The sequence below is a fragment of the Schistocerca nitens genome, chromosome 11 (assembly GCF_023898315.1).
Source record: "Schistocerca nitens isolate TAMUIC-IGC-003100 chromosome 11, iqSchNite1.1, whole genome shotgun sequence".
NCBI lineage: Eukaryota > Metazoa > Arthropoda > Insecta > Orthoptera > Acrididae > Schistocerca > Schistocerca nitens.
This window is the reverse complement of record NC_064624.1, coordinates 59,891,826-59,915,458: the sequence shown is the minus strand read 5'-3', so window position 1 is coordinate 59,915,458 and position 23,633 is coordinate 59,891,826. Positions and strand designations below refer to the sequence as shown.

The 23,633-nt window shown below is 45.5% G+C and overlaps 1 protein-coding gene across 3 annotated transcripts in view; it reads right to left on the bottom strand.

Annotated features, from left to right (window-relative positions):
* The window catches only part of LOC126213591 (coatomer subunit beta'), a 159,182-nt gene that overhangs the window by 15,075 nt on the left and 120,474 nt on the right, over positions 1-23,633 (bottom strand). For 2 of the 3 annotated variants that reach the window (XM_049941449.1, XM_049941447.1), the window contains exons 13-15: positions 18,362-18,518; positions 8,400-8,607; positions 523-676 (exon numbers count right to left, since the gene is read on the bottom strand). In XM_049941449.1, coding sequence (XP_049797406.1) covers positions 523-676; positions 8,400-8,607; positions 18,362-18,518 — 519 coding nt within the window. The remainder of the gene's footprint in view (positions 1-522; positions 677-8,399; positions 8,608-18,361; positions 18,519-23,633) is intronic. The other variant, XM_049941448.1, reaches the window with a different exon arrangement.

Genomic DNA, 23,633 nt, shown 5'->3' with positions numbered 1-23,633 from the left:
CACCCTCAGACTTTTTTCTGTCGGGATACGTTAAAGATAAGGTGCACGTCCCTGCACTTCCTTCAACTATCGACGAGCTTCCCAAACGCGTCGGTGGTATGCTGGCCGAGTTAGGTGCTGGCATTCTCTCGTGCATCTGGCAAGAAACTTCATAGATGTGGGATGTCTCACACGTAACAAGAGAAAGCCGTGTGGAAGATTTGTGGAAACAAACTTTATGTTCCGTCAATTCCAAAAACGAGAATACATGGTGTCAAGTAAGTAAATCTCCTTCCTTATGTAATGTTACTTTTAGGTAACTTATTCAGAACCTCCCACTATTACATGAGCCACATTCTAAGAGTTTAAAAGGAAAAGCAAATCTGGCCAGTGAAAAGGTTTTTGACAAGCTGGAGTAGAGAGGTGTTTTTGCTTGTGATCAGTAAGGTGCAGCACAAGAAACTGGTAACTATGGCACATAGTATTTGCCACTGCTTTTTAAGCCTGGGGGTGGGACAGGACAGGAACACTAAGCTGCCTCACCTGTATCAGAGCCTGTGCCTCCCAACCGGTGAGGCGGCCCGCCATCGCCCTCATCCGCCTCCACTGCCGCCCCCGACGCCTCCGGCACGTAGCGGAAAGTGCCTGCTGCCTCCGCTGCCTTCATCTCCTCTATCGGATTGCGCTCGTGGTTCATCTGCAAACCACACAAATACTCTTCTAAAATTGTACACTAAAAGGTGAGTCAAAAGGACTTTACAACTTTGGAACGATATAGAAATTTACTGAAATAACTTATGGAATCAGTAGATGTGTCATTTTTAGCAGACAATCTACGTCGATTCACGTGCTGCACCAGTCCCCATTCCGCCACCAAGAACACCAGCAAAGCATGCAGTTAAAATGGCTACTTTCACTGTTACAGAGTGTACTCATTATGCGTTTCGTTTTCGTGAAACGAACTCTGCAATGTTCGGCACAAAGTTCGTGCCGAATACGCTACAGAACCTCCGAGTGAGCCTACAAATCATTCTCGGCACAAGAACTTTGTTCAGTTCACTGTGACACAATAAATCGCCAGGACGCCTGCGTGTCAAGGATTATGTTGAACATGTTAGGGAGATCTTTGCCCGCAGCCATCAAAAATCGACAACGCGTGTTTCACAGCACTTGCATTCCACAAAAGACTCTTTGACGAGTACGGTGTAGATATTTACAATTGAAACTGTACAGATTCACAATGGTACAGCACGTCAGTGATCCAGATACAGTTGCTCGTGGGGAATTCCGTGCAGAAACGTTGCATCGGACAGAGGACGACATGAAATTCCTGAACACAATAATCTTCACCAATCAGTCAACGTTTCCTATCAGTGACACGGTGACCACCCACAACTGCAGAATATGGGGCACTGAAAATCTACATGTGTCGCTGGAACACGTTAGTGACAGCCAGAAAGTTAGTGTACGGTCCTTTCTTCTTCGTGGAGAAAACTGTCACTGGTATTAAGTATCTGGACACGCTTGGAAACTTTGTTAATTCTATCGATCAATGAAGAAGACTGAGACATGACGGTTTACTACCTGCAAGACGGTGCACCACCTCATTTCTCACAGAAGTTTGATGCTGCCTAGATAATCACTTCCTAGGTGGGTGCACTGGCTGTGAAGGGCAAATCGCGTGGCCACCAGACTTGAAACCAGAGGATTTCTTTCTCTGGGGTTCCATTAAAGACTGTGTGTACATTCCTCAACTACCAAACAATTTACCGGCCCTGAAAAATCTACGCTGCCATTACCCAAGTTATGCCTGATTTGCTGCAACAAGTGTGGGAAGAAATTGATTCCTGGTGGGATATTTGGTACATCACAAACAGTAGTTGCAGTGAACCAAAACAACACTTTTATGTGAAACTTGAGGTTGTCTGCTATGACACATATACTGATTGTGTAAGTTATGTCAATAAATTTCTCTATCATTCCAAAGTTTTAAAGTCCATTTTGACTCACCCTGTATGTTACAATGGAGCTATTGTGAGAGACATTGATGGAGGATGTACTGTTTTTAGAGGTATGAGAGTTACTTTTATATGACACCAGTCTCTTCACACAAAGTGGTATCCATCAGTTCATTTCGTCACTTTCATACATCGAGTTAACTCTTCATAGTTTCCCTTCTAAAGTTACAGATATGCAGTGTTTCTTTCACATAGAAATCTATGACAATAATAAATTTTAATAATTCTTTTATCATTAAAACATACTCAAAAAATTGTTTTATGTTATTAAATTAATTTCTGTAAATGTAATTACAACAAACATTTTTTAATGGTCAAACATAATGATATTGCAATAAATCTACACAAAACTTAAACCTAAAATCAAAGTTTTTATGTCAACTCACACATATCTTTTATGTTACTATTTTTGTATTTTAGTTACACCTTCACAGGGCATTGTGTCAAGATTTTTTGTAGTTGTAGTAGTGCAAGTTGAAGTATAGAGTCGTACAACGGCAGAAGTAAAAGTCACGAATTGGTGTTCGTTTGAGGCGGGCATTATGAGATCACAATTAAACTGTGTCTAAAAGTCAATAACATGAAGTATTTAATGAAAAAGAAAACGGAAGTTGATTCATAATATGGCCATAATTACCAGACTCACTAGCAATATACAAAAACTGAAACAAATTTAAAGAATCCATAAGTGAATAGTTTGCATTACTGCATGTTATTTGTTCACTTTACTTCAAAGACATGAACATAAATAAAATAACAGAAAGCAATTTATACAGTAGACAATACAGTCTAATCATACATCAGGAAATACCTCTTACTAGTGTGTGTGGTACAATCAATAACGCAACAGATAATATGAGCACATTAATCTTACTATATTGGCGGAAAAGAAGAAGAAAAGGAAAGCATGAGAGAGAGGGATAGAAGGGGAGGGATAAAGTGGTAAGGGGAGAGGGGGTAAGAGGGGGAGGGATAAAGTGGTGAGGGGAGAGGGGATGAGAAGGGGGAAGAGAGGGGTTAGGGGGGTTAGGGGAGGGGGAGGAGGAGGGGAGGGAGAGAGGGGGGAGGGAGAGAGGGGGAGGGAGAGAGAGGGGGTGGGAGGGGGAGAGCGAGAGGGGGGAGGGAGAGGGGGGAGGGAGGGGGAGGGAGAGAGGGGGGAGGGAGAGAGGGGGGTTGGGAGAGAGGGGGGTTGGGAGAGAGGGGGGTTGGGAGAGAGGGGGGAGGGAGAGAGGGGGGAGGGAGAGAGGGAGAGGGGGGAGGGAGAGAGGGAGAGAGGGAGAGGGGGGAGGGAGAGAGGGGGAGGGGGAGGGAGAGAGGGGGAGGGGGAGGGAGAGAGGGGGAGGGGGAGGGAGAGAGGGGGAGGGAGAGGGGGAGAGAGGGGGGAGGGAGAGAGGGGGAGGGAGAGAGGGGGAGGGAGAGAGGGGGAGGGAGAGAGGGGGAGGGAGAGAGGGGGAGGGGAGAGAGGGGGAGGGGAGGGGGGAGGGGAGGGGGAGAGGGGGGAGAGGGGGTGGGGGAGGGGGAGAGGGGGAGGGGGAGAGGGGGTGGGGGAGGGGGGGGAGGGGGAGAGGGAGGGGGAGAGGGAGGGGGAGAGGGGCGGAGAGGGGGGAGAGGGGGGAGGGAGAGGGAGGGGGGAGGGAGATGGAGGGGGGAGAGGGGGGAGGGAGATGGAGGGGGGGAGAGGGGGGAGGGAGAGGGAGGGTGGGAGGGAGAGGGAGGGGGAGGGAGGGGGAGGGGGGAGGGAGGGTGATGTTTGAATGCCTACAATGAAATTTTGTTGGGATCTACACCCAATAAGATAGGTAAAAATATATTGCACTTCCAGCCCTCAAATAAATTTTAAGGCACTGCAATACACATGTTATATTGGTGTAATATGAAATTAGAAATTATTCTCTAAAAACATTCTGTAGCTGAGAAGAGCAGTTGAAGTGTCTGAAGGTCAGTAAAGGGACAACTGAAGGGCACAAGCTGTGCCAACAAAAAAGGTGTGCACAGAGCGCGAAAACTTAACACCTACGAGAACCTTACTTCATTCTACAAAAGACAGATATGCTGCTCTGGCCACCGTGCAGTGTTAATAAACACTGTAGATACAAGGGGACTGTGTCGACCGGCACGATCCCTACTCCTTGCCTACCAGATACCAGACAATCCTCCCGAAGTACGTAGGGCTCGAGACATCCGCCACATAATGCTGTCGCCACCAGTAGTCACTGTACAACATAAGTGCCAATTCCCGTACTGCGTCACTTGCCAGGTTGCACAGAAGCGGTACTATTCAGAATGCCAGCCGGCACCACAGTGAAGCGCCTACCACAACCTGCCGACGTTCCTCTCGCAACACCGCTCGTCTGTGTGCCTCGGATTGTAACACAGTGGACAAACTGTCAGTCCTTATTTGTAAAGTCCATTAAGATCACACAAATTTTACAGTTCACAATTACCGGTCTCAGCTACCGAGCAGAGCTCGCAGAAGGAGGCCCGGTCTCCTCCTGCCGGTGGCCGGCACACACAACTGCACCGACAGGACGCTTATTCTGAAGTACTGAGAAACCTACGAGTTTGAGCAGAGTCTACCACCGCAGCAACTCGGTGTGCAGTCGCGCGCACCGGCCACCGGTGGTGAGGAGACTGTGCCTTCTTCCGCCGCCTCTGTCATAGAAAAACGAGAACTTCATACACAGAAGTCACGAGGCGGCGCCACTCACATTACACTGCCGATGCGTCGTCGACTACGGAGACTTTAATTAATAGCCACTGTTTTGCTAAATACCCTACACTTGCAGTTACGTTTAATCATTTGCAACAATGAAAGATTCCGTTTTATAGATTATAGTTACTCTTAAACTTTTTATTCTGGCTTTTACACATCTGTGTGTTATTTACTCTGCCGGGCAAGGTGCTTTCCAGTATTGCTCTTTACATATTTTACATTATGTTATCAAATGTATCTGGACACCCACAACAACATACGTTTTCACATTAGGTGCACCATGCTGCCACCTACCACCAGGTACTCCATATCAGCAACCTCTGTAGTCATTAGACATCGTGAGAGATCAGAATGGGATGCTCCGCAGAACTCACGGACTTGAAACGTGGTCAGGTGATAGGGTGGCACTTGCGTCATATCTCTGTACGTGATATTTCCACACTCCTAAGCATCCCTATGTACACTGTTTCCGATGTGACAGTGAAGTGGAAACATGAAGGGACACGTACAGGACAAAAGTGCACAGGCCGACCTTGTCTGCTGACTGACAGAGACCGACCACAGTCGAAGAGGGTCGTAATGTGTACTAGGCAGACATTTATCCAGACCATCACACAGGAATTCCAAACTGCATCAGGATCCACTGCAAGCACTATGACAGTTGGGAGGTGAGAAAACCTGTATTTCACAGTCGAGCAGTTGCTCGTAAGCCACATATCGTGCCGGTAAATGCCAAACGATGCCTCGCTCAGTGTAAGAAGCATAAACATTGGACGATTGAACAGCTGAAAAACGTTGTGTGGCATGACAAATCACAGTACACAATGTGGTGATCCGATGGCAGGGTGTGGGTATGGCAAATGCCCAGTGAACATCATCTGCCAGCGCGTGCAATGCCAACGGTAAAATTCGGAGACGGTGGTGTGATGGTTTGGTCGTGTTTTTCACGGAAGGGGCTTGCACCCCTTGTTGTTTTGTGTGGCACTATCACAGCACAGGCCTAAATTGATGTTTTAAGCACCTTCTTGCTTCCCACTGTTGAAGAGCAATTCGGGGATGGCATTTCATCTTTCAATAAGATCAAGCACCTGATCATAATGCATGGCGGAGTGGTTACACGACAATAACATCCCTGTAATGGACTGGCCTGCAAATAGTCCTAACCTGAATTCTATAGAACACCTTCGGGATTTTTTGGCATGCCGACTTCGTGCCAGGCCTCACCGACCGACATCGATACCTCTCAGTGCAGCATTGTATGAAGAATGGTCTGCCATTCACCAAGAAACCTTCCAGCACCTGATTGAACGTACGCCTGTGAAAGTGGATGCCATCCACGGAAAACTGAGGGACAGATAACTGCAGGATTTTGTAGGAGAGAAGTTTGGTGGAGTGGAAATCAGATGATGAGGCATATAAGTCACAGATTAATAGGGTAAGAGCAAGAGATTGCTGTATCTGAAACTGTAAAAGAGCATGGCGTAGAGTAGGATTGCATCCATAAACAGGGACTTTCAATGTTAGGCCTTTTGGAGTACCTCAAAGGTAGACTGATGACATCTTTACCATATGGACTCGCGGTAAGGCTGACCTGCTAAAATTCACGGAATCTCTGAATACCTTCTCCAATCAATTTCACATTGTCCTATTCTGAATCGCCAATCACTCTCCTTGATGTTGATCTCATCCTCATCAAAGGCCAGCAACACACTTCTGTCCACGTTAAACCTACTAACAAACAACAGTACTTATGTTTTGACAGTTGCCATCCTTTCAACGTCAAACATTCTCTCCGATGCAGCACGGCATTTGAGGCAAGCATATTTATTTGGATGCAGACTCTTTACAGCAATACTCCATCATCCTCGCCGCAGCCTTCACTGGATGTAATAACTTCACCAATGTAGTTCAAAAGCAATTTCCTGAGCCATCACATCCAATCCTGCTACTTCTGGTCCCTTCAAAAACGAACTCTGGACTGCACCACTTGTCACTCAGTATTATCCTGATCTCGAATGTATTAATCAGATGCTTCGACAAGGCCGTGACTTACTAAAATTGTGCCCTCAAAAGACTGTCTGATATTTTGCTCATCACAGCTTTTCGTCGCCCTCCCAACCTCCTCAATCTCCAATCCTTGCAGACCCTCTGCTCCTTCTTTCCCCATCTCCTTACCCTACAGCTCCTACCACCGTGTCCGTCCCCACTGCAAGACTCACCCGTGCACTCTCCTACCACCACCTATACCAGCCCTGTCACTGGCAAAACATATCCTATCAAAGGGAGAGCCAGCTGTGGAACGAGCCGTCATATACAAGCTGTTACGTAAACACTGTTCGACCTTCTACATCGGCGTGACTACTGCCAAATTATCAATTAGGATGAATGGGCATAAGTAGAGGGTGTATACTGGCAACACACAATATCCTGTAGCAGGGCGTGCTCTACAACATGGCAATAGTGAGCTCGGTGCCTGTTCCGACACAAGAGCCACCTGGATTCTTCCCCCAGACACCCGTCTCTCGGAACTCCACAGGTGGGAACTGGCGTTACAACATGCCCTCGGTTCTCGCCACCCGCCTGACCTCAAATTACATTAATTTCTTCTATCTCAGCATTTCTTCACTGTAACTACTCTTTTCCCGTCTCTGTATTAGTTTTCTAGAGCTTTCATTGTCTTACCCGTCTAGTTTTCACAGCGCAACCCCCCCCCCCTCCCACCTCTGTTAGGTACAATGCACTTAGCTTTTCACTCTTACTAACTCATTCACAATTTTTAAGCAGTAATCTCCACCTCGCATATTACCGTGTCTTCCATGTTTAAGCTGTCCGATTTTCAAATCTCATCGGATGCAGTCCCCGACAATCAGTCTTTCCTTCTCGACCCACCTGGTAAGTCTCCCCTAACCCGCGGTTCTGGGTGACTTTCCCAAAATCTGCCCTTTTCCTAGAGCTCTCCAGTCCTTTGCCTTCATCCCTCTTCCTTCTCTTTCAACCCTTCTGGCCAAACAAGGAGCCACTGGCTCCAAAAGCTTGCCTAGTTATAGCCTTCTTTTATGTGTGTGTTCTGTTGCCACTTGGTGAACTGATTTTTTATCTATCCAGTTAATTTATTTTGTCAAAACTCGATTGTTTTCACTGTTATAAACTACTTCACATATTACTGATCTGTTCACTGAAACTGTTAAGAGCCTAGTAAGTGTTTTGCCTTAAAAGTGCTGTTACGCAATCTTCAGACTGCTAATGCCACAGCCTCGCCAGTCAACGTCACCGGCAAACCTGGCCGACCCTGATCGACAATCGACTGTCCACCAGCCAGCCACACGTACACATTTAACCTGCAGGTGTAGCCCAGTCACTAGAGTCGTGAAGTCACGTCCCTCTAGGTGCAGACGGGTTCACTCTCACGCACATGTCGAGGAGGAGGAGTGAATTACACGCGCGCCCCTCCAGAGGAGCACAGGTGCACAACAACTAGGTGCGAGACGCACACGTGTAAATGGAGGTTTACTATTATATCTGACACCTGTACAACTTCCTCTGTGCACGAATGTGTGTATGTGTAGGGGGTTGTAGAAAAATAGCTGAATCGATAACCTTAACTTCACTAGAAAATTCGTCTAACACGAAGCCCCACTCCAGTGCGTCATTTTACTTTCCACCAGTGTACGCCGAGCAGCTCCACCCACCGGAATGCCGGCCGCCGCCGCCGCGGGCAGTCGGCGCCCCCTCTCGGCCGCGAGGAACTGCTCCGCCTGGAGGGCGTCCGACAGGCCGGCGAACAGGTTGGGGTAGTCGGCGGGGTCCGCCAGCGACTGCCCCGCCTTCTCGTTGGTCCGCGCCAGCTCTGCCCGCCACAGCTGCACCACGTGGGACATCTTGCTCGGCAGGTACGTCCTGGAACGGTGATACGGTAAACCGTACAAGTCTCCGAGTCACAGACACTCTCTACAAAGTGTAACAGAATGTACGAAAATCTAATGGAAACTGCAAACGACGTATCAACATCAGCCTTAAAGTATCAGCCCAAAATATTACTCAGAAACTCGCTGGCAGTGACTGGGCAGCTTAACCATCGGAACGTCCACCACGGCGAGGGTGTAAGCGTGTCCTGTAGCGTATAGCTCTGCCTGTGCAAAGTGAGCAGATATCACACTGAATGAAACTGTGCGACTGAAAACATTATAAATAATGTAATCTTCTTACTCGCAAACACAATGTAATTGGATGGATAAAAAACACTACTCACCAAGTGGCGACAGTACAACAAAAAACATATAATGGTTTTAACAATACCATAGAAGGAAAGTTGCTACTCACAATATAGCGGAGATGCTGAGTTGCGACAGGCACAACAAAAAGATTCACACAATTAAAGCTTTCGGCCATTAAGGCCTTTGTCAGCAGTACACCACACACACACACACACACACACACACACACACACACACACACACACACCAGTCTCAGAGAGCTGAAACTACATAGCGAGCAGCAGCAGCAGTGCACGATTGGAGTCGCGACTGGGTGGGGGTAAGGAGGAGGCTGTGGCGGGGAGGGGGAGGGATAGTACGGTGAGAGTGGCGGACAGTGAAGTGTTGTTGTTTAGACAAAGGGCAGGAGAGAAGGTGCGGAGGGGGGATGGGGTAAGTAGCGGAAAGGAGAGAAATAAAAGAAATTAAAAGACTGGGTGTGGCGGTGAAATGACGGCTGTGTATTGCTGGAATGGGAACAGGGAGGGGGCAGGATGGGTGAGGGCAGAGACTAACGAAGGTTGAGGCTAGGAGGGATACGGGAACATAGGACGTATTGCAGGGAAAGTTCCCACCTGCGCAATTCAGAAAAGCTGATGTTGCTGGGAAGGATCCGTACGGATCAGGCTGTGAAGCAGTCATCGAAATGAAGGATGTCACGTTTGGCAGTGTGCTCAGCAACAGGGTGGTCCACTTGTTTCTTGGCCATAGTTTGTCAGCGACCATTCATGCGAACAGACAGCTTGCTGGTTGTCATGCCCACAAGAAGTGGTTGCAGCCTAGCTTGTAGATCACACGGCTAGTTTCCCAGGTAGCCCTGCCTTTGATGGGCTAGGTGATGTTAGTGACCGGACTGGAGTAGGTGGTGGTAGGAGAATGTATGGGACAGGTCTTTCATCTAGGTCTATTACAGGGGTACGAGCCACGAGGTAAGGGATTGGTAGCAGGGGTCATGTAAGGATGGACGAGTATGTTGTGTAGATTCGGTGGACAGTGGAATACCACGGTAGGAGTGGTGGGAACGATAGTCGGCAGGACATTTCTCATTTCAGGGTGCGACGAGAGGTAATTGAAACCCTGGCGGAGAATGTAATTCGGTTGCTCCAGTCCCAGATGGTACCGAGTTACGAGGGGAATGCTCCTCTGTGGCCGGACTGTGGGACTATGCGAGGTGGTGGGAGGCAGGAATGATAAGGCACAGGAGATTTGTTTTTGTACGAGGATGGGAGGATAATTACAGTCAGTGAAGGCTTCAGTGAGACCCTGGTATATTTAGATGCAGATGCAGATGCGACGACCACGGGTGGCTAGGCTGTACGGAAGGGACTTCTCCGTATGGAACGGGTGGCAGTTGTCGAAGTGGAGGTATTGCTGGTGGTTAGGTAGGTTTGACACTGACGGAGGTACTGGTGTAGCCATCTCTGAGGTGAAGGTCAACATCTAGGAAGGTGGCTTGTTGGATTGAGTAGGACCAGGTGAAGCAAATGGGGGAGAAGTAGTTGAGGTTCTGGAGGAATGTGAATAAGGTGTCTTCACCTTTAATCCAAATAGCAAAGATGTCATCAATGATTCTGAACCAGGTGAGGGGTTCAAGATTCTGGGTTTTTAGGAAGGAGGTTTTAAAATTTGGAAGCTTTTGGAGCCAGTCACCCCTCCTCCTGGCAGAGGGTTTGAAAGCTATCTAAGAGGGGTGAAGGAACAGGACTGGTGATGTTAAGGAAAAGGGCAAAGTTTCTGAAAGTTGCTGAGAAACCTGGGTCAGGGGAGACTTACTGCACAGGGTGAGAAGGAAAGACTGATTGTTGGGGAGTGAACCACATGAAATTTGAAAACGTGAGAGCTTAAAGGTGGAAAATAGGGTAACAAGCAAGACAGAGATTACTAACAAAACATCGTGCAAGAGTTAACAAGTGAAGAAAGCTAAGCGGTAGAGGCGGAAAGGGCAGGGGATTACAGACAGATCAGAAAATAAAAGATATAGAAAATTAAAAGGAAGTGAAAAATGGAATTGTTACAGAGAACAAATGCTGAGGCAAAACAAATTGACGAAAATTGATATCGACGGGTGGTCAGAACCGAGGGCACGTTGTAATGCCAGTTCCCACCTACGGAGATTGCAGACGTGGAGAACCGTACCGTGAAGTCACAACTGTCACACTGTAAAGCATGTTCAGCAACAGGATATTGTGTGTTGCCAGTACACGTCCTCTGCCTATGCCCATTCATCCTAACTGATAACTTGATAACAGTCATGCCAATGCAGAAGGCCAAATAGTGTTTATGCAACGGCTGGTACACGATGTGTCGTTTCTCCCTTTGAACGTGCACATTTTGCAAATTACGAGGCCGGTAGAGGTGGTGGTAGGGGGTTGTGTAGGGCAAGTCTTCAGTGGGGACAGTCACAGGGGCAGCAGCCATAGGTTATGGAGATGGAGGGGCACAAAGAACATACAGTCTGACAAGTATATTGTGGAGATTGGGAGGGTGTGTGGTGGGAAAGATGACAGACAGAATGGACCTCATTTTAGTGTACGATTTTGGGAAGCTTGCACTGATATATTAAATCATCTTAACAGAGAAGTTTAATCAAACAGTGGAAAGTATAAGATGAATGACAATATCATGAAAAGGAAGGATTGTTAGTCACCATACGGCAGAGATGTGGAGTCGCAGACAGGTACAGCAAAAATACCACTAAACACTTATTTCTTCCAAAATAGACAACATACACACACACACATTCACACTAACGCAGCTCACACACGACCACTGTCTCTGGCTGCTGCCAACAGTAATGACAAAGACTAGTTTCAGCAAGTTAAATAGCCATCTACATACACAGACCACAGTATCAAACTATATGTAATACACAGTCACAGTCACGTAGTCACGGACATAATAGAGAACAATTCACTCCCGGGAGTTCAAAGAGTTGTTCCCAAATATGACCATGACTAAAAGACTAAGTACTGCATACACTGAGGTGACAAAAGTCATCGGATTGTGATATTTACATATACAGGGTGGTTCAATGATCGTGACCGGGCCAAATATCTCACGAAATAAGCATCAAACAAAAAAACTACAAAAAACGGAACTTGTCTAGCTTGAAGGGGGAAACCAGACGGCGCTACGGTTGGCCCGCTAGATGGCGCTGCCATAGGTCAAACGGATATCAACTGAGTTTTTTAAAATAGGAACCCCCATTTTTTATTACATATTTGTGTAGTACGTAAAGAAATATGAATGTTTTAGTTGGACCACTTTTTTCGCTTTGTGATAGGTGGCACTGTAATAGTCACAAACATATGGCTCCCAATTTTAGATGAATAGTTGGTAACAGGTGAGGCTTTTAAATTAAAATACAGTTTTTAAATTAAAATACAGAACATTTTATTTCAGTTGTTCCAATGTGATACATGTACCTTTGTGAACTTATCATTTATGAGAACGCATGTTGTTACAGTGTGATTGACAGTAAATACATGTTGTCAGGCATTGTCGGTGGATCACGATAGCAAATATCCTTCAACTTTCCCCACAGAAAGAAATCCGGGGACGTCAGATCTGGTGAACGTGCGGGTAACGGTATGGTGCTTCGACGACCAATCCAGTTGTCACTAAATACACTATTCAATACTGCTTCAACTGCACGCGAGGTATGTGCCGGACATCCATCACGTTGAAAGTACGTTGCCATTCTGTCATGCAGTGAAACATCTTGTAGTAACAACGGTAGAACATTATGTTGGAAATCAGCATACATTTCAGCATTTACATTGCCATCGATAAAATGGGGGCCAATTATCCTTCCTCCCATAATGCCGCACCATACATTAACCCACCAAGGTCGCTGATGTTCCACTTGTTGCAGCCATCGTGGATTTTTCGTTGCTCAATAGTGAATATTATGCCGGTTTACATTACCAGCTGTTGGTGATGACGCTACGTCGCTAAATAGAATGCGTGCAAAAAATCTGTCATCGTCCCGTAATTTCTCTCGTGCCCAGTGGCAGAACTGTACACGACGTTCAAAGTCGTCGTCATGCAATTCCTGGTGCATAGAAATATGGTACGGGTGCAACCGATGTTGATGTAGCATTCTCAACACTGACGTTTTTGAGATTCCTGATTGCTGCGCAATTTGTCTGCTACTGATGTGCGGATTAGCTGCGACAGCAGCTCAAACACCTACTTGGGCACCGTCATTTGTTGCAGGGCGTGGTTGACGTTTCACACGTGGCTGAACACTTCCTGTTTCCTTAAATAACGTAACTATCTGACAAACGGTCCGGACATTTGGATGATGTCCTCCAGGATACCGAGCAGCATACATAGCACACGCCCCTTGAGCATTTTGATCACAATAGCCATACATCAACACGATATCGACCTTTTCCGCATTTGGTAAACAGTCCATTTTAACACGGGTAATGTATCACGAAGCAAATACTGTCCACACTTTATGTAGTACACAAATATGTAATAAAAAATGTGAGTTCCTACTTCAAAAAACGCAGTTGATATCTGTTTGACCTATGGCAGCGCCATCTAGCGGGCCAACCATAACGCCATCTGGTTTTCCCCTTCAAGCTAGACAAGTTTGGTTCTTTGTAGTTTTTTTGTTTGGTGCTTATTTTGTGAGATATTTGGCCCAGTCGCTATCAATGGACCACCCTGTATATGTGGCTGTAGTATCAGATCCACAAGATAGAAAAGGGCAGTGCCTCGGCGTAGCTGTCTTTTGTACTCGGGGGATTCGAGCGAAAAGGTCTCCGATGTGATTACGGCCACACAGCAGGAGTTAACTGACTTTGAATGCAGAATGCTAGTCGGAGATGGACGCGTGCACATTCCAGTTTGGAAATCATTAGAGAATACCAAATTTCAGGCATTACCTCTCAACACAGATAACGCAATGACCGACTGACTTCACTTGACGACAGGGAGCAGTGGTGCTTCAATAGAGCTGTCATTACTAACGGACAACAGACACTGTGCGAAATAACTGCAGAAATCAGTGTGGGACGTACAACAAATGTATGCATTATGACAGTGTGGCAAAATTTGCCATTAATGGGCCACGGCAGTAGACGACTGCTGTGAATGCCTCTGCTAAAAACACATCACCTGCAGCACCTCTCCTAGGCCCGTGAGCGTACCTGCCGGACCCTAGGTGAGTGGAAAACCGTGGCCCGTTCAGACGAGTCCCAATTTGAGTTGGTAAGAACTACTGGTAGGGTTCGAGTGTGGCACAGATCCCACAAAGCCCCGGACCCAGGTAGTCGGTGAGGCTCTGTGGAAGCCGGTAGTGGCTCCGTAATGATGTGGGCTACGGAGTGAACGATTTAGCCACCCTGATCACTCAAAAGGAGTCCTTTCGAATACTTGTGGGACGTAATGGAGAAGTCAGTACCGTGCACAAAATCCTGCACCGAGAACATGTGGATTTATGGACGGCTATAGAGGGAGCATTTCTGCAGGAGACGGATGATCTGAAAATGGCAATTTACCTTGCCAAAAATATATAATGATCTGTAAAATAAAATTCTCTTGTAAGATTATGGCATAATGCAAAATCAGAGATTGCGCTCCTGCTGACAGTATAGAGTAACTGTGAAAACTTTATGTCTGAAACCGACACCTACAGAAAAGGTTTTCTGCTCGGCAGGTACTACACCACTTAACAGATGGCGTAAAGTAGCTGCAAATTTGAAAGGAAAAAGGATTATGTAAGTTTTTTTACACCCACTCCACGGCCATCAACCACCGAGATCTGTGTTGTAATTCTCCTCAGTTCAGTAGCAGTATGGCTCCTCGGACTGCCAACGACTGTGGACAGCCAGCTGTGACCAACTTCAAATGTCGACGGAACCTGCCGAGTCTACTGCCTGGAGGCACTTGAGATTGGTCCACCCGGAGATCACTGAACGGGGACAATCTTGTCAGATTTGAAGGACTGACTCACTGTGACTGAAGCAGAACAAACCGGTGCCGCTGTCCCCTGCCCTGGGTCGCATAGTGGCGACGAGCTGACGACGGTGGAGGGCAGTGCGGTTGCTGCTGCTCAATTCTGAGCAAAGAACGTTTATTGTTTTCTCCCCTTTTATTGTATTATGTGAACTATGTAAATTGTAAATTATATAAACTACTGTTTTAACAGTATTCTACAATACTGCACAATTACGTAATGTAGAATTTCGTACAGTTTCTGTCCGAAGGAAAACAAATTCCAATATTTGTTTGGGGTTATCTCCATTCTCTCTCTGCTGCCTTTTTTCACTGTAGTATAATATTTTCTCCTTTCGTCAATTAAATTCGATATCTCGCACGTTCCCACAACACTTCTACTGGACCTCGACTTTTAAACTAGTTGTTCCTCTGCAGGTCTTGCCATTTCATCTCTCACGTCTACCTGTTCATCTTTAACTGCATTTCCTTTGCCTAATTCTGGCAGTGACTTCCTAACACCCCCTTTGTAGCTCCTAGAAATCTCTGACACTTACAACTTATCAAAACCCCGTCTCCTCAATTTCTTCGGCCAATAAATTATGAATGCGGTCCACGTCTGCTCCCGAAAATGTTTTGACGTTAAAAATATGATTTCTGAAGCTCTGTCTTATCGTAGTAAAAGGTGTACAACTTCGCTTTCACTGTTTGTCAATAGGTGGCGACAACGGTAAGTAGCGGTCGAAAGAAACAGAGCGCAAACGTCAGGCAGTTAGCTTGGATCTCTGTCAACGTAACTTCATTCAAACATTACTCGATTTGTGTCTCCATCATAAAGTTGTTCTTGATTCAAAATGTCAGTTTACGAGCCTAATGCTTCTCATTTGCGGCAGGTGTTACTGTTTTGTTTCAATATGAAGAAAACAGCGGCATAGTCTCATCGAATGCTCTCAAGTACATATGATAAGGACACTATTAGTGAACGAATGTGTCTCGAGTGGTTTCAACGCTTCAAGAACTGCGATTTTAACGTCATAGACTGGCGTAGTAGTGGAAGAGAGAATGTTTTCGAAGATGCAGAACTGGAGACATTGCTGAGTGAAGACTCACGCCAAACTCGAGAAGAATTGCTACAATAGTGGGAGTGACACAGCAAGACATTTCAAAACATCTCAAAGCCATGGGCATGATTCAGAAAGAAGGAACTTGATTCCTGCGTGAGCTGAAACTGAGAGACGTTGAATGGCATTTGTGTGTTTGTGAACAGTTGCTTCAGAGGCAAAAATGGAAGGGATTTCTGCATAGCATTGTGACCGGGGACGAAAAATGGGTTCATTACGGTAACCCTAAACACAAAGAATAATGGGGATATCCTTGCCGTGCTCCCACGTCGACGGCCAAAACAAATATTCACGGCTCCAAGATCGTGCTCTGCATTTGGTGGGACCAGCTCAATGTCGTGTACTATGAGGTGTTAAAACCGAGTGAAACAATCACAGTTGCTCGTTATCGAACGCAATTAATGCGTTTGAGCAGAGCATTAAAAGACAAACAGCCACAATGCAGTGAGAGGCACGATAAAGTGATTTTGCAGCACGAAAACGCTTGACCCCCACATTGCAGAATAGGTCAAAACTTACTTGGAAACATTAAAATGGAAAGTCCTATCCCACCCGCCATATTCTCCAGACATTGCTCCCACTGACTATCACCTGTGTAGATCAATGGCGCACATGGCCGGGCTGACCAATACTTCCGATCTCATGAAGACGTCACAAATCGGATCGATTCGTGGATCACTTCTAAAGATGAACAATTTTTTCGACGCGGTATTCGTACACTGCCCGAAAGATGGGAGAAAGTAGTGACCAACAATGGAAAATACTTTGAATGATACATGTGTAACCAATTTGTTTCATTAAAGTCTCAAATGTTGGGGAAAAAACGGCAGAAGCAAAGTTGTACACCTTGTATAATCTTTCTGAAACCTGCCAGTGTCTCCGGGTACTCTCCGTGTATACAACACACTTTCATTATTCTTTAAAATAAGTGTTACTTGTCACTAAATCTGTCAATGGTTACAATATTTGAGCCATTATCAAATCACTTTAAATTCTCAAGAAATTTTAAATCTAAACTGAGATTGTGTCTTCTGAAGAATTCTGCATAGTGTAGTGATTTGTTGTTGGAAATAAATTTCGTTATATCATGTCTAGGGTCTAATATAAAAAGTTAATTAAAGTAAAACCATTATATCAATAGTCAAAGTTTCACATCAAATTTTCACTTCCTTTTATTAAAATTACACTGTTCAAATATTTAGAAATTTGCAAACAGCAGGAATGTAGACACACACACACACACACACACACACACACACGCACACACACACACACAATGTATACACAGGATGAATGTATTTTCTCTGTGTGTACACTTATTTGAAATTTCCAGATATATTAAAACTGTATGCCGGAGCAGAAACCAATTGTGGGACTTTTGCTTTTAGTGGGCATGTGCTCTACTGGCCGAGCTATCCAAACGTGACTCACGATCGACCCTAACAGCTTTACTTCGACCAGTACCTTATCTCCTACCTTCCAAATTCCACAGAAGCTCTCCTGTCTACCTTGTGGGACTAGCACTACTGAAAGAAAGGATACTGCCGTAACTTGGCTTAGCCACATCCTGGGGTGTGTTTCCATAGCGATATTTCACTCTGGAGTGGCGTGTGCACTCATTTGCAACTTTCTGGCAGTCTTAAAACTCTGTGTCACTCCGGGACTATAACCGGGAACGTTTACCCTTCATTCCAGAAAGTCCCCCGTGCCGTGGCTAAGCCACGTCTCCACAGTCCCCTTTCATCGACGAGTACTAGTCCCGTAAGATTTGCAGGAGAACTTCTGTTTAGTTCAGAAGGTAAGAGATGAGGTACTGGCAGAAGTAAAGCAGTGAGGACGGGCCACGAGTTGTACTCGGATAGCTCAATTTAGAAAGCACTTGCCCGTGTAAACCAAAGTTCCCTGGCTCAAGTCCCGGTCTGACACGCAGTTTTAATCTACCGAGATGTTGTTCTATACAGCTACTAAACTAACTCCTTCCAGGAATGTAACACAAATCTCACGAATAATCTGTGTAATGTGCAATTAACTAAAAAGCTACAAAAAACATTTTGCAAAATAACATCTTTAATGAAATGAGGGATCTGTTAAGAAATGGAACTGGAGGTACTGACATATTAGTGAAACAAAAAACACCACACTTCAGAAATAATGAACACACAATTCATCCCGAACGGATCAGAGCTCGCCAAAAGGATCTCCCCAAAGATGAAACCCAGTAATAGTACGATATCAATTTAGCAAACTTTTTTACAAAATTGAAGATACAGGTAGGACACGACAAGCAGACAAGACAGAGATTCTACACCTTCAGGAGCGACAGATCACCTGGCAAAGAAAGCAGCCTCCGGCAGGCGACCCGTGTTGACGAGGATGTCGAGACAGCCCTGCAGGTCCCCGAGCAGCAGGCGCGCCTGGAAGCACACGTTGTTCTTGCCCGCCTCGTCTGCGGACTCCGCCAGCTGCCGCACCATATCCGCATCACCTGCGACAGTCCGGCACGAGTTCTATTACTAGTTCGAATTAGCCGCTCTAGTTTTCCGATATTTCACTTACGTGAAGTATTACTTGACAACTGCCTGCCATCGATAGTAACGTATAAAGGATACACAGGGTGAATTTGCTAAATGAGGACAAACTGGAGGAAACGATTCCCAAGTGGACGAGGAGCAAAGCAGGTCGTACAGACGTGTGGCCGAAAATAAGTCGTGCCTGCATTACAGAGTACTAATTAATTCACCGCGCCTGTACAGTATAATACAGTGCACGGCAGGCTGTGACAAAACCACAATTAGACGGGGGATTCGAAGGGCCACAACCTCTCCAGTCCGCGCAAAAACGACACGGCAAAAACTGACACACACGTTCAAATGTATCGACCTGCAACTGAATGCTGTCAGAGGCAGCAGGAGTGCAACGTTCCAGCAATTGCACGCGTGCGACGGGCCGCACGTACGCGACTTCTTTCGGGTGCCCCCCACAGGTAGAAACCTCGAGGGTCGAGGTTCGGCGATCGAGCAGGCCACGCGACTACCACCTCAGCTCTACCACCACTTGCGATCTGCCGGCCACAGTACACGTCGTCGAGATGCCTCCGCATAGAAATGTGGAAGAGAGATGGAGCTCCACTATGTAATAGGCACATTATCCTTCGTACCACCGAAGGCAGTCACCGATAATCCCAGCCCATGTGCTGAGATTAAGGCTGCTGCTGAAACAATAGTACAGACAGAAAATCCCAACTTGCCTGGCATGTTCTCATGTGCACTTTCAATCACTGAAACCTAAACTACGAAAGCTCTTTTATCTTCACCTTCAAGAGGACATTTCCTTGCTCCTTACCCCCCAAAGAACTCTTCCTGCAGTTCGCCCCATTTAGTAATATCGCCCCGTATCACAAAGTCAATCCACGACTCGGGGCAGACCCAAATACACTGTTGTAACACCTATCTATGAAATTTTAGAAAAACATACAATCTCACTTAAAAACCCATTTCACTCTACCTAGGTTTCTCTCTCTCTCTCTCTCTCTCTCTCTCTCTCTCTCTCTCTCTTGGGAAAGTGGACAGATACTGATATACTGATTCCTTTATCTAAGCAAAACTAGTTAAGACTCTCAGTTCGGCTTTCGTAAAGGATTCTGCACACAGCAGGTGTGGTACTGCCGAAGTCTTTGATTGTATGTACAACATAACCATACATAGCAGACTGAAGTGTTATATCATCCCCCTCCCTCTCTTTCATGCACGGACTCTTACCCTTGTAACACAAAGCACAACACAAAGCACAGGATCTCAATTACAAACTGTGTCACAGTCACAGAATTTGACATGTGGAGAAGCACAAAAACTGGAAATCCTGTTGGATTTCTGCAAATGGAATCACAGTGGCAGGGTTTGTAGCTGGACAAATCTGGCAGCTGGCAGAGCCCTTCTACCGGGTAATCCTTGCAATTTGTCAGTTAGTAGTATTATAATCTCAGGATCAGTTTTTAGCTGGTGGATTGAAATTCTTTCTGTGGATGTAAGGTTAGCTCACACGTTAAGGGATTTGCGGAATGACGGTGAGGCAAGGTTCGAGGTTAAGAAATTCTGGAAAGTTAACAGGCGATGATTTGGGGGCAGTGGGAGTGGATAAAAGTTGAATGGAGAATTGATGTAAATCAGGCAGGATTCAACACTGCTTATCTAGATGTACATGTATACTCTGTAAACCACCATGAGGTGCATGGCAGAGGGTACATCCTATTGTACCAGTCATCAGGGTTTTTCCCATTCCATTTTCAAACAGAGTGCAGGAAAAATGACTGACTGAATGCCTCTGTGCGTGCTATAATTATTCTAATCTTATCCTCACAATCTGTATGTGAGCAATATGTAGGGGGTCTATATTCTTAGAAATATTGCTTAAAGCCAGTTCTTGAAGCTTTAATAGTAGATTTTCTGGGATAGTTTACGTCTATCTTCAAGAGTCTGCCTGTTCAGTTCTTTCAGCATCTCAGTGACTCTCCCCCATAGACCAAAGAAATCTGTGACCATTTGTGCTGCCCTTCTCTGTACAAATTCAATATCCCCGGTCAGTTCTATCTGGTACGGGTCGCACCCACTTGAGCAATATTCTAGGATGGGTCACATGAGTGATTTTTAAGCAATCTCCTTTGTAGGTTGATTGAACTGCACCCGTATTCTACCAATACACCAAAGTCTATCAGCCACTTTGTCCTGACTGAACCTATGTGATCATCCAATTTCGTACCCCCTACAAAGTCTTACACACAGGTATTTGTACGAGTTGGCCAATTCCAACAGTGACTCACTGATATTACAGTCACAGGATACATTTCTTCGTTTTGTAATATGCACAATTTTACACTGCTGAACATTAAAGCAAGTTGTCAATCTTTGCACCACTTTGAATTTTATCAAGATCTGACTGAATATTTATGCAGCTTCTTTCAGACAGTACTTAATTATTTATAACTGCATCATCTGAAAAAACCCCAAGGTTACTAATATTGTCTACAAGGTCACTAATATATAACATGAACAGCAAAGATCCCAAGACACTTCCCTGGGGCACATCAAAAATTACTTTGCACCTAACGATGACTCTCCATCCAAGGTAACACACTGTGCATACTCCCTACCAAAAAGTCCTCAATCTAGTCGCAAATTTCACTTGACACCACATATGATCGAACTTTTGACAATAAGCATAGGTGTGATATTGAGTCAAATGCTTTTTGTAAATCAAGAAATACTGCATCTACCAGGGTGATTCGATTCGAGGCCTTCAGTACGTCACGTGAGGAAAGTGCCAGGCAGATTCCACACAATCAATATTTTAGGAATCCGTGCTGGTTGGCATGGAGGAGATCATTCTGTTCCAGATATCTCATTACGTTTCATCTCATAGTATGTTCTCCAATTCTACAACAAACTGATATCAAGGACATTGGACAGTAATTTTGTAGAGCACTTCAACTACCCTTTTTGTAGTCAGGTGTGGCCAGTGCTTCCCTGTTCACCGGTAGTGGATACCGTGACCGATACCAGTTTCGACTGGTGTCGTACCGACCAAGTTTCAGCTGAGTAACTAGTGCTTCTGTGAGGTAATGTCTTGTATGGAAGAGGTTATCCCATTAATTGATGGTTTGTGGAGAATAGCATTGAGCAAGGTACCATCCAACTTCCAGTTACTGGTGAGGATTTGCAGTGAGCAGTGAATGTGTCACTGGGCTCACTGAACACAGGCCCTAGTGTGGTTAACTTTGAGGAATTCAGGATTACAAAACAAGATCCATTATTTTGAGTTTTAGTAATGTTGTGCCTACTGTAATCATTAATTAGAATCATGATGGTGATATCATACACTTACAAATAGTGTGACCAGTGACCCCACAGATACTTGTTAAAAGGAAGGAGGCAGGGGAGCAAAGGGGGAGGTGGAGAGAGCAACAGCCTATTCTAACCCTGCATTTTGCCAATGAGCTACGATAACATACAGGACAATTCAAATAGAATACATTGATTATGAATGGCAAACTATACTATTTAATGCATAGGGTTACATTAATAAGAATTACAGAGAATGAAGCAAAGTGAACCAAAAGCAGAAGAGTACGGTCAGTCCAAACGACTTCTTCGGCTGCCTATCACCACGAATAAATGCCGAGCGGGAGTATCACTACGACCCTGAAACACTGGTGATGCTGATCGTCTTTTGGGTCTTACGTGCCACTGTCATTACCTCTCTTTCCTGTTCCAGTCGTGTACGGTTCGCGGGAAGAACGACTGCCGGAAAGCCTCCGTGCGCGCTCGAATCTCTTTAATTTCACATTTGTGATCCCCGTGGGAGGTATAAGTAGGGGGAAGCAATATATTCGATACCTCATCCAGAAACGCACCCTCTCGAAACCTGGTGAGCAAGCTACACCGCGATGCAGAGCGTCTCTCTTGCGGAGTCTGCCACTGGAGTTTATTAAACATCTCCGTAACGCTATCACGGTTACCAAATAACCCTGTGACGAAACACGCCGCTCTTCTTTGGATCTTCTCTATCTCCTCTGTCAACCCGACCTGGTACGGATCCCACACTGATGAGCAATACTCAAGTATAGGTCGAACGAGTGTTTTGTAAGCCACCTCCTTTGTTGATGGACTACATTTTCTTAGCACTATCCCAATAAATCTCAACCTGGTACCCGCCTTACCAACAATTAATTTTATATGATCATTCCACTTCAAATCGTTCCGCACGCATACTCCCAGATATTTTACAGAAGTAACTGCTACCAGTGTTTGTTCAGCTATCATATAATCGTACAATAAAGGATCCTTCTTTCTATGTATTCGCAATACATTACATTTGTCTATGTTAAGGGTCAGTTGCCACTCCCTGCACCGAGTGCCTATCCGCTGCAGATCTTCCTGCATTTCGCTACAATTTTCTAATGCTGCAACTTCTCTGTATACTACAGCATCATCCGCGAATAGCCGCATGGAACTTCCGACACTATCTACTAGGTCATTTATATATATTGTGAAAAGCAATCGTCCCATAACACTCCCCTGTGGCACGCCAGACGTTACTTTAACGTCTGTAGACGTCTCTCCATTGATAACAACATGCTGTGTTCTGTTTGCCAAAAACTCTTCAATCCAGCCACACAGCTGGTCTGATATTCCGTAGGCTCTTACTTTATCAGGCGACAGTGCGGAACTGTATTGAACGCCTTCCGGAAGTCGAGGAAAATGGCATCTACCTGGGAGCCTGTATCTAATATTTCCTGGGTCTCGTGAACAAATAAAGCGAGTCGGATCTCACACGATCACTGTTTCCAGAATCCGTGTCGATTCCTACAGAGTAGATTCTAGGTTTCCACAAATGACACGATACGCGAGCAAAAAACATGTTCAAAATTCTACAACAGATCAACGACAGAGATAGAGGCCTATAGCTTTTCACATCTGCTCGACAACCCTTTTTGAAGACTGGAACTACCTGTGCCCTTTTCCAATCATTTGGAACCTTCCGTTCCTCTAGACACTTGACGCACTGCGAAAAACTGCCCGACGGGTGTTTTTGTTCCAATACGCGG